Genomic DNA, 12500 nt, shown 5'->3' on the forward strand with positions numbered 1-12500 from the left:
CACACATAGACACACGAGATAGACACACACACATGACCAAAACTAGTTCCTTCCAGAGACTACACACACACACACACACATACAAACACACACACACACACACACACACACACACATACAAACACACAGACACACACAGACAGAAACACACACACATAGACACACACGCAGATAGACACACACACATGACCAAAACTAGTTCCTTCCAGAGACTACACACACAGACACACACATACAAACACACACACACACACACACACACACACACAAACACACACACACACAGACAGAAACACACACACATAGACACACACGCAGATAGACACACACACATGACCAAAACTAGTTCCTTCCAGAGACTACACACACAGACACACACATACAAACACACACACAGACACACACATACAAACACACACACACACACACACAGACAGAAACACACACACATAGACACACACGCAGATAGACACACACACATGACCAAAACTAGTTCCTTCGTGAGACTACACACACAGACACACACATACAAACACACACACACACACAGACAGAAACACACACACATAGACACACACGCAGATAGACACACACACATGACCAAAACCACTTCCTTCGTGAGACTATTCAGCAGAGGCACCGTGGCTCCGTCCGGAGCTTAGCCCCGCCCCCAAGACAATTCTGATTGGTTTAAAGAAATGCCAATAAACCAGAGCACGTTTTAATCCCATCCCAGGAATGCTGTGTGGACTAGCTCAGACCTTCCTCCGCAGCGCTGTGGAGGAAGGTCTGGCAATGCGACACTACATTATAGCGGTAATTACATGTTCACATCACCTCTGTTATCAGAGTGGCCAAGCAACGTTTAGTTTTTCGGGGTCAAAATTTGAAATTGAAACCGTAAGAAGCTTTTTGTCGCTTTTTTTTTACATTTCTTCTTTTTTTACCAAGCTTTTTCCGTAATTTTTGTCACTTTTCCCGACATTTTTGTCACTTTTCTGGAGTTCTTTGTCGATTTTTCCTGCGCTTTCGACGTTTTTCATGTTGTTTTTAGCGACATTTTTATCACTTCCTCTTCTTGAAATGTTATTAACTTGCGTAAAACACCCACATTTGATGAAAGTACTGAACAGATCATTAATTTGCCTTGTGAACAGCTTCATACGGAACCATCCACGTTATTATTTTTGACAATTTGGTTGAAAGAAAACCCACCTTTCTGATATTATACGGATTTTGAAAACAAATGGGTCAAATCTGACCCGAGGACACCAATGTACCCCAACAATGTCTTTATTCATTATTGTTTACTTTCAATATAACTTCTATTATATCTATTATATAGCAACTCACAACAAAGTTTCCTACTAACATCTGTTATACATTTTTGGGTGGTATATATATATATATATATATATATATATACACTTCTTTTTTTTCTTTTAACAGAAAGTAAAGTCAACATTTCCCTGAGACTACATGCAGCCGCAGCAACATATAACAGACAAGAAAGTTGTTCTTATCTCATCTTATTTATCACTTTATTACATTGGCATGTTTAATAAAGGGGGTACTTTAAAGTACAAGCAGGGTGGATTCAGCTCTGAAAGTAGAGAGAGGATCTGCTTTGTGGTGACGGTGTGTGTGTGTGTGTGTGTGTGTGTGTGTGTGACTGTCTGTGTGTGTGTGTGTGTGTGTGTGTGTGTGTGTGTGTGTGTGTGTGTGTGTGTGTGTCTGTGTTTGTGATAAAGCTTGACTGGGGAGCGGGAGTGCTGAGTCAACCGATTAAATAAAAAGCTTGAATCAGCAAATTCACAGTGTGTGTGTGTGTGTGTGTGTGTGTGCGTGCGCCAACACAGGATTGTATTTGTAGACTTATGAGGCCCTTTATTGATTTATTTATTCGAAATGTAACCCAAAACAATGTCTTAGCCCTTAAACAGCCCGTTGAAAATGCCAAAACTGGACACAATTTCCCAAACAAATGATTACAATTTTCTTAAAACGTCATTTTCATTTTATTTTCCAAAAATATCCTTAATTTCTAAAAATGTCCTTTTTTTCAATTTTTTTTCCCCTTTAATTTACATTTTTTTTCTAATTTTCAAAAATGTCCTAATTTTCACAAATTCCTGAAAATTACCTGTTAATGAGGATGAGTGAAGGTTATTATATATATGTATATATATATATATATATATATATATATATATATATATATATATATATATATATATATATATATATCTTCCAGCGATATTTGATTGATTTAATCTTCAAATGAAACAATAGGAAAAGAAATGGAATACAAAATCATCTTCTTTCAACTATGAACTCATTAATGCATATGGATCCACTTATTATGGGTCCAACAGTACCTTATATTCCAAATATGAACATTGATTGCCAGACGGACACTTGACCTTTACATTAAAAGTAAACAGAGTAGGATGTTCTTTGGGCCAAGGCGTGTTCTCGACATCCTCCAGTTTGTAACATAACAAAAAACACTTAATACATTTAAAGGTGCTGTAGGTAGGATTGGGAAGATCCAGGACATCAACAACTGCTCAGTCCCTCCCCCCTTTCTGCTAAAGCCCAACACTGTCTCCTTAGCCCCTCCCCCCACAAGGGAGAATGAATGCGTGTGCATGAGCAGTGATTGACACGCAGTTAGACACTCCCCTTGGCCCTGATTGGTGCATCTGAACAGTTAAGACACTCCTCCCTGGCCCTGATTGGTGCATCTGAACAGTTAGACACTCCCCTGGCCCTGATTGGTGCATCTGAACAGTTAGACACTCCCCTGGCCCTGATTGGTGCATCTGAACAGTTATACACCTCCCCTCTGGCCCTGATTGGTGCATCTGAACAGTTAGACACTCCCCCTGGCCCTGATTGGTGCATCTGAACAGTTAGACACTCCCCCTGGCCCTGATTGGTGCATCTGAACAGTTAGACACTCCCCTGGCCCTGATTGTTGCATCTGAACAGTTATACACTCCCTCTGGCCCTGATTGGTGCATCTGAACAGTTAGACACTCCCTCTGGCCCTGATTGGTGCATCTGAACAGTTAGACACTCCCCCTGGCCCTGATTGGTGCATCTGAACAGTTAGACACTCCCCCTGGCCCTGATTGGTGCATCTGAACAGTTAGACACTCCCCCTGGCCCTAATTGGTGCATCTGAACAGTTAGACACTCCCCTGGCCCTGATTGGTGCATCTGAACAGTTAGACACTCCCCTGGCCCTGATTGGTGCATCTGAACAGTTAGACACTCCCCCTGGCCCTGATTGGTGCATCTGAACAGTTAGACAGTCCCCCTGGCCCTGATTGGTGCATCTGAACAGTTAGACACTCCCCCTGGCCCTGATTGGTGCATCTGAACAGGGAGCTGTGGATTTTTGCAAATCACACTCCAGGCTGTAGGTGGAGCCAGAGGAGCTGGATTTATTTTTATGCTTTTCTCGACATTTTCGGCCCTTTTTAAAACGTTTGTCACTTTTTTTAAAGTTTTTTTTTTTTAAATTCATGATCAATAAACCTAATTTACATGACGTTATACCACATTTTTAAGTTAAAAAAAGCAGAAATTGTGAATTATTTTGACTATTAGGTAAGACCAGAGGATGACGAGTGGATCACACACTGTCAAAGTTTAGTCAGGACACGGTTTTGAAACCATTTAAATTTTTTTTGTAAATGCTATGAAATTGAATAAAACACCCCAAAATTGTTTTTTTTAAATGTTGTATGGCTTTTATACAACATACAGCCATGTTATTTTTGGGCAATTTGGTTCGAAGAAACCCATATTTCTGATATTAAAAACCTTGAAGACGGGTCAGATTTGACAACACAAGGGTTAATTAAACGGAGATGACTGCTTCTAATGGAAGGCAGTAATGAGTCAGGGATCCTGTCAGTGTTTCCCCTCCCACTGATTGAGTGTGAGCTGCGTCTACGTGTGTTTCCCTCCTGTAAACACGAGGACACCCAGCGATACTTTGACTTCCTCTTTCTTCTCCAGCTGCTGACGTGACAGCCATCGTGCAGTCTGTATGGACACGTTCATATCTCAGCTGCTGCTACCGTTACGCTGAGGAAGATGCATCATTATAACATCATTTCTATTGAATACACACCACGTCAATGTTCTCCATTTTAATCCATTCTTTTCTTTTTTTTCACTCATTCATACTTTCAGGTATATTTCTTGTATTGTCTGTATGTGTGTGAGTGTGTGTGTGAGTGTGTGTATGTCTCTGTAACTTGCTGCTTCAACAGAGTCATTTCCCAGGTTGGGATTAATACAATCTGTCTGCCTGCCTTTCTGTCTGTCTCTCTGTCTGCCTGCCTGTCTCTCTGTCTGCCTGCCTGCCTGCTTGCCTGCCTTTCTGTCTGTCTCTCTGTCTGCCTGCCTGCCTGCTTGCCTGCCTTTCTGTCTGTCTCTCTGTCTGTCTCTCTGCCTGCCTGCCTGCTTGCCTGCCTGCCTGTCTCTCTGTCTGCCTGCCTGCCTGCTTGCCTGCCTTTCTGTCTGTCTCTCTGTCTGCCTGCCTGCCTGCTTGCCTGCCTTTTCTGTCTGTCTCTCTGTCTGCCTGCCTGCCTGCCTTTCTGTCTGCCTGCCTGCCTGCCTTTCTGTCTGTCTCTCTGCCTGCCTGCCTGCCTGCCTTTCTGTCTGTCTCTCTGCCTGCCTGCCTTTATGTCTGCCTGCCTGCCTGCCTTTCTGTCTGTCTGTCTGTCTGTCTGTCTGTCTGTCTGTCTGTCTGTCTGTCTGTCTGTCTGCCTGCCTGCCTTTCTGTCTGTCTCTCTGCCTGCCTGCCTTTCTGTCTGCCTGCCTGCCTTTCTGTCTGTCTCTCTGCCTGCCTGCCTTTCTGTCTGCCTGTCTGTCTCTCTGTCTGCCTGCCTGCCTGCCTGCCTGCCTGTCTGCCTTTCTGTCTGTCTCTCTGTCTGCCTGCCTTTCTGTCTGCCTGCCTGCCTGCCTGCCTTTCTGTCTGTCTCTCTGTCTGCCTGCTTGCCTGCCTTTCTGTCTGTCTCTCTGTCTGCCTACCTGCCTTTCCGTCTGTCTCTCTGTCTGCCTGCCTGCCTGCTTGCCTGCCTTTCTGTCTGTCTCTCTGTCTGTCTGCCTGCCTGCCTGTCTGCCTGCCTTTCTGTCTGTCTGTCTGTCTGCCTGCTTGCCTGCCTTTCTGTCTGTCTCTCTGTCTGCCTACCTGCCTTTCCGTCTGTCTCTCTGTCTGCCTGCCTGCCTGCCTGCCTGCCTGCCTGCCTGTCTGCCTGCCTGCCTGCCTGCCTGCTTGCCTGCCTTTCTGTCTGTCTCTCTGTCTGTCTGCCTGCCTGCCTTTCTGTCTGTCTGTCTGTCTGCCTGCCTGCCTGCCTTTCTGTCTGTCTCTCTGTCTGCCTGCCTGTCTGTCTGTCTACCATCCATCTTCAGAGTCTTCAATCAGCACTGGTGCACCACAGGGATGTGTCCTCTCCCCACTGCTCTTCTCCCTCTACACAAATGACTGTACCTCCAAGGACCCAGCTGTCAAACTCTCAAATCCCTCGGTCCCCCCGGTCCCCCCCCCCCCCCCACCACAATATCCAACAGCCCCCCCAATATCCAACAGCCCAGTGTCAAATGTGGACTCATTCAAGTTTCTGGCCTCCATCATTTCCCAGGATCTGAAGTGGGAGTCCAACACCAACGCCATCTTTAAAAAGACTCAGCGGAGGATGTACTTCCCAAGGCAACTGCGGAAACTTGGCCTACCACAAGAGCTGCTGGCCATCTTGTGTATGCGTGTGTGTGTGCGTGTGTGCGTGTGTGTGTGTGTGCATGTGTGTCTGTGTGTGCGACTTTGGGGTCCCCCTCTGACAGCGACACAAAACCCGTCAAGATCAGGTTTAACTGAAGTGGATTTTCTGGGGAAAAACTGTTGTTCTGGCAAACATTCTGCTTTCATCAAATTTACTGCCTTTGGGGATCTATTCGGTTTACTCAAGGCAAAATAGTGACTTATGGTGTGGCCACGCTTTTTACATTAAAAACAGACTGGTCTGTCTTTACAACTTCCCTACTGTCAGCCCTAATCTCGCCCTGAAAGTTTGATTTTACAGGGAGAGCGTAAGGTTTGGCTGCAGGAACACCACGATCAAAAGACAAGTGAGGTTTTACAAAGGTGTCTGTGTGTAGAAGGAGGTATACTCATCAGCTACAACAGCGGCATCAGAGACCTTGGATACTTTCTGTTCATTAATAGAAGTAGAAATTTTGTCTGGCAAGCAATTCTTAAAATCTTCCAGCAATAACAGATTATGCAAACCACCAAAAGTCAATGACATTCTGACACTGGCACCGACAATCAAACATAACTTCCTTGTCATTGCAAAACTGAACAGAAGTTTGGTCACTTTTCTTGAATCGCTGAAACTTTTGGCGATATGCCTCGGGCACCGTGTTCATATGCCCTCAGCACAGCTGCTTTGACTTTGTGCATAATCCAGACTCAACTCTGGTGACAAAGATGCATAGGCGTCTTGAGCCTTGCCAGTGAACACACACTGCAAAAAGCAGTGGCCAAAACATGCCTGGGCCACTTTAAAGTGTTTGCCACACGCTCAAACAAAGTGAAATACTTATCCACATCCATCTCACCAAAGGGAGGAACCGAATGAATACACTTATTAAAAGGTCCCATGGCATGAAAATTTTACTTTATGAGGTTTTTTAACATTAATATGAGTTCCCCCAGCCTGCCTATGGTCCCCCAGTGGCTAGAAATGGTGATAGGTGTAAACTGAGCCCTGGGTATCCTGCTCTGCCTTTGGGGAAATAAAAGCTCAGATGGACCAATCAGGAATCTTCTCGTTATGAGGTCATAAGGAGAAAGGTTACCTCCCCTTTCTCTGCTTTGCCCGCCCAGAGAATTTGGCCCCCCCATGAGAGAGAGACATCATGGCTTTCAAAGGAGCAAAGTGGCAGTTGGTCAAGACCACACCCCCACTCTCCACCATTCTCCCCCCTCTCTCCTCCTCAATAGCTACAGACACAGAAATGGTACATCCTAAGGAAAGCTCATTGTGGGACTGGCTCTAGTGGCTGTAGTTCTGCACCAAGGCTGAATTTTGGGAAAGAGACTTCAGATACAGTATTAGGGGACCACTAAGGTCTATATAAAAGAGACTTCAGATACAGTATTAGGGGACCACTAAGGTCTATATAAAAGAGACTTCAGATACAGTATTAGGGGACCACTAAGGGTTATATAAAAGAGACTTCAGATACAGTATTAGGGGACCACTAAGGTCTATATAAAAGAGACTTCAGATACAGTATTAGGGACCCACTAAGGTCTATATAAAGATACTTCAGATACAGTATTAGGGACATCTAAGGTCTATATAAAAGAGACTTCAGATACAGTATTAGGGGACCACTAAGGTCTATATAAAAGAGACTTCAGATACAGTATTAGGGGACCACTAAGGTCTATATAAAAGAGACTTCAGATACAGTATTAGGGGACCACTAAGGTCTATATAAAAGAGACTTCAGATACAGTATTAGGGGACCACTAAGGTCTATATAAAAGCATCCAAAGAGCACCATGTCATGGGACCTTTAATATCAAATTAATGCGACGCCATGGGTGAGGAGGGGGAAGACCTCTCCTTCATGTCAAGCTCCTTCAAACGAAGCTGTCTGTCAACCTCAATTTTGCGGGATTGCAGCTCATAGTCAAGCTCCTTCTCTTTTACCGCCAAGCGACGCATTTCAAGTTCTACCTCCTTCAGACGGAGATGTATCTCCGCGTCATCTTTCCTTGAAGGAGAACTCATGGTGGCAACACCAGTGTCCGAAGGCAACACCCCTTTAACAATTAAAGCAGCCACCAACTCGGACTTTAGCACATTCTTTTTCGCCTGTTTAGGCACAGCGATACCGAAATAAATTGGCAATAGGATACAAGGATACAAGGATGGAACTTATCAAGGCTTGGTTGCGCTACAAAGTCATCGACGTTAAAACGACGAAAATTGTCACAGCACACAAAAAATCAAGGAGCAGCAGCACAAAAATCAATGGCATCCAAACGTGAGCAAGAATCAACAACAAGGCACACAAAAAAAAACAACACAAAGTACCACGGTAACTTCCCCAGTGTCAAACCACGCTTCAATTAACACAGAGAGGAAACACAACTATGATACAGTTTACCGACACAAGTAACTGTGCCAAAAGCAAAAATACACAGTTACACGCTGAGGCAAAAAAGCAAAAGCCATCAACGCTCCACCGCACCACAAAGCCTACAAATACCATTCATGCGAAACAAATAAAAACGCATCCCGGCGAGCCCCCAAATATGTTACAGCCTCCATTAAAAAGGAACAAAGAAAAGGCTCAAAAGGGAATGGAGGATGCAACATATATGGACATAAAGGACGCCAAACACCATGTTAACAATAATCCAACAAGCTTTATTAAATAAGAAATACTCCCAAAAGTAACAAACAAAAAGAAACAAAAAAACAGGGACTGGAGACCCCGGCCAAAAAGAACAAAAGATGGGAAGACGCTGGACTTTTTCGGGCCACTCACACCTAATCAGACTAACTGAAGCCGGATGGTGTGCCAGCTGAATGTGAGCCCTACATACATATATATATATATATATATATATATATATACAGTACAGGCCAAAAGTTTGGACACACCTTCTCAGTCAATGCGTTTCCTTTTTATTTTCATGACTATTTACATTGTAGATTCTCACTGAAGGCATCAAAACTATGAATGAACACATATGGAATTATGTACTTAACAAAAAAGTGTGAAATAACTGAAAACATGTCTTATATTTTAGATTCTTCAAAGTAGCCACCCTTTGCTTTTTTTGATAACTCTGCAAACCCTTGGTGTTCTCTCAATTACACCAAGCAGGGTCGAAATGTTGCATTTTATATTAAATATGGGAGTTTAAAGCAGTGTTGCGGACATTATATTCTTTTTGTTTTAAGGACTTTCATTTGTCCTGCGCCTGCCAGAAGGTGGGATGTGCACACGTTTACTTATCACCTCCCCCACTCTACCTGAGCACCGATTACTCTCAGGTGTGCAACTGGCAGAGGGAGGAGGGCAGAATGGGAAACAGAGAGAGAGAGAGAGAGAGAGAGAGAGAGAGAAACAAGACACACACAAGAGGCACATGTAACATTGTGTCTGTGCGTGTGTGTGCATGCGTGTGTGTGTTTGTGCGTCAAATTCCTTGTGCATGTAGGTATGCTTGGCCAATAAAACTGATTCTGATTCTGATTACGTACAAAGCACTTCTGCAAAAGTCACACTTGTCCCTACAGGAAGTCATAATTTAACAGTTACATTACAGATTTCAAACATAAAAGCATGCCGCAGAATTAATTAAACTGCCTGTGTCATCAAAAAGGCCAATGTTCCTCATTTCCACTTAGGACATTTATGATCCTTTTTGGGTTACAAATGACTGGAAGCGAACTCATGTCGTGCCGCGTATACCGAGCTCTTCCTCTGGCCCCTCTCTGTGTTTTTACCAACACTGCTGCTCAACCACAGAAAGTACACTGTTAAATACAGGAAGTGTTGATAACCACCCGCCTCTCTTCCTTTCTCTGCTGGATGAAGGGCTCCTTTCAGTCCCTTCAGCCTCAGACGGGCAGAAGCTTCAGTTCAGCCGTTGCCTAAAATGGTGAGTGGCTCGCTTTGTTTTTTTTGGGGGGGTTTTCTGGTTCTGGTCTGGCGTTGCTCGGTTCCTCCAGGTTCCGATGAACTTTTGCTTTTTCAGTGAAATATAGGAAACACCTTGGTGGCGGCGGGAGACGTTATCGCTCGCAATCAGAGTCTACTTCTGCACTCACGCAGGAGGTTTGTCGAGTGAGTCAGCCTCTTGAAATGAGACTAATACGTTTGTATTAACTTTACAACCATTTCACTTTTTTTTTTAAAAACACTTCTGAAACTAAATATTACATAAACCAACACTGTTCTCATTCCTCGGTCTTTAAAACTCTTCAGTATTTTTTCCGTTTGTATTTGGACATTTTAATTCATCGTGCGGTTTGGTGTTACTACATGCTTTCCCCAGATTTCTGTATCAGCGTTAACATTACAATTATTGCTCTTCTTTCTCCTTTATTATAAAATTCATGTATAATGATATATTTAAGGGATATTTTGTTCGGTTTCTGTGTGTGTGTGTGTGTGTGTTCTTGTTTAACTATATTCGTGGGGGTCAAAATGCTGGACCCCACAAGTTTAAAGGGCTGTTTGAAGACTTGGTTTTATGATTAGGGATAGAATTAGGTTATGGTTGGGTGAAGGTAAGGGTTAAGGTTAGGCATTTAGTTGTGATGGTTAAAGTTAGGGTAAGGGTTAAGATTAGGCATTTAGTTGTGATGGTTAAGGTCAGGGTAAAGGTTAAGGTTAGGCATTTAGTTGTGATGGTTAAGGTTAGGGTAAGGGTTAAGGTTAGGCATTTAGTTGTGATGGTTAAAGTTAGGGTAAGGGTTAAGGTTAGGCATTTAGTTGTGATGGTTAAGGTGAGGGTAAGGGTTAAGGTTAGGCATTTAGTTGTGATGGTTAAAGTCAGGGTAAGGGTTAAGGTTAGGCATTTAGTTGTGATGGTTAAAGTTAGGGTAAGGGTTAAGGTTGGGCATTTAGTTGTGATTGTTAAGGTTAGGGTAAGGGTTAAGGTTAGGCATTTAGTTGTGATGGTTAAGGTGAGGGTAATGGTTAAGGTTAGGCAGTTAGTTGTGATGGTTAAGGTGAGAGTAAGGGTTAAGGTTAGGTATTTAGTTGTGATGGTTAAGGTTAGGGTAAGGGTTAAGGTTAGGCAGTTAGTTGTGATGGTTAAAGTTAGGGTAAGGGTTAAGGTTGGGCATTTAGTTGTGATTGTTAAGGTTAGGGTAAGGGTTAAGGTTAGGCATTTAGTTGTGATGGCTAAGGTTAGGGTAAGGGTTAAGATTAGGCATTTAGTTGTGATGGTTAAGGTCAGGGTAAGGGTTAAGGTTAGGCATTTAGTTGTGATGGTTAAGGTTAGGGTAAGGGTTAAGGTTAGGCATTTAGTTGTGATGGTTAAAGTTAGGGTAAGGGTTAAGGTTAGGCATTTAGTTGTGATGGTTAAAGTTAGCGTAAGGGTTAAGGTTAGGCATTTAGTTGTGATGGTTAAGGTGAGGGTAAGGGTTAAGGTTAGGCATTTAGTTGTGATGGTTAAGGTTAGGGTAAGGGTTAAGGTTAGACATTTAGTTGTGATGGTTAAGGTTAGGGTAAGGGTTAAGGTTAGGCATTTAGTTGTGATGGTTAAGGTGAGGGTAAGGGCTAAGGTTAGGCATTTAGTTGTGATGGTTAAAGTCAGGGTAAGGGTTAAGGTTAGGCATTTAGTTGTGATGGTTAAAGTTAGGGTAAGGGTTAAGGTTGGGCATTTAGTTGTGATTGTTAAGGTTAGGGTAAGGGTTAAGGTTAGGCAGTTAGTTGTGATGGTTAAGGTGAGGGTAAGGGTTAAGGTTAGGCATTTAGTTGTGATGGTTAAGGTTAGGGTAAGGGTTAAGATTAGGCATTTAGTTGTGATGGTTAAGGTTAGAGTAAGGGTTAAGGTTAGGCATTTAGTTGTGATGGTTAAGGTTAGGGTAAGGGTTAAGGTTAGGCATTTAGTTGTGATGGTTAAAGTTAGGGTAAGGGTTAAGGTTAGGCATTTAGTTGTGATGGTTAAAGTTAGCGTAAGGGTTAAGGTTAGGCATTTAGTTGTGATGGTTAAGGTGAGGGTAAGGGTTAAGGTTAGGCATTTAGTTGTGATGGTTAAAGTTAGCGTAAGGGTTAAGGTTAGGCATTTAGTTGTGATGGTTAAGGTGAGGGTAAGGGTTAAGGTTAGGCATTTAGTTGTGATGGTTAAGGTTAGGGTAAGGGTTAAGGTTAGACATTTAGTTGTGATGGTTAAGGTTAGGGTAAGGGTTAAGGTTAGGCATTTAGTTGTGATGGTTAAGGTGAGGGTTGGGGTTAAGGTTAGGCATTTAGTTGTGATGGTTAAAGTCAGGGTAAGGGTTAAGGTTAGGCATTTAGTTGTGATGGTTAAAGTTAGGGTAAGGGTTAAGGTTGGGCATTTAGTTGTGATTGTTAAGGTTAGGGTAAGGGTTAAGGTTAGGCATTTAGTTGTGATGGTTAAGGTTAGGGTAAGGGTTAAGGTTAGGCAGTTAGTTGTGATGGTTAAAGTTAGGGTAAGGGTTAAGGTTAGGCATTTAGTTGTGATGGTTAAGGTGAGGGTAAGGGTTAAGGTTAGGCATTTAGTTGTGATGGCTAAGGTTAGGGTAAGGGTTAAGGTTAGGCATTTAGTTGTGATGGTTAAGGTGAGAGTAAGGGTTAAGGTTAGGCATTTAGTTGTGATGGTTAAGGTTAGGGTAAGGGTTAAGGTTAGGCATTTAGTTGTGATGGTTAAGGTGAGGGTAAGGGTTAAGGTTAGGCATTTAGTTGTGATGGTTAAGGTTAGG

At 43.1% G+C, this 12500-nt stretch overlaps 1 protein-coding gene across 2 annotated transcripts in view; it reads left to right on the forward strand.

The window, feature by feature from the left end:
- Positions 1 to 9630: 9630 nt before the first annotated feature.
- rubcnl (rubicon like autophagy enhancer) overlaps positions 9631 to 12500 on the forward strand; it is a 43973-nt gene continuing 41103 nt past the window's right edge. For both annotated transcript variants that reach the window (XM_028591457.1, XM_028591459.1), the window contains exon 1: positions 9631 to 9709. In XM_028591457.1, coding sequence (XP_028447258.1) covers positions 9707 to 9709 — 3 coding nt within the window. In that variant the 5' untranslated portion in view covers positions 9631 to 9706. The remainder of the gene's footprint in view (positions 9710 to 12500) is intronic.

The sequence above is a fragment of the Perca flavescens genome, chromosome 11, assembly GCF_004354835.1.
Source record: "Perca flavescens isolate YP-PL-M2 chromosome 11, PFLA_1.0, whole genome shotgun sequence".
Taxonomy (NCBI): domain Eukaryota; kingdom Metazoa; phylum Chordata; class Actinopteri; order Perciformes; family Percidae; genus Perca; species Perca flavescens.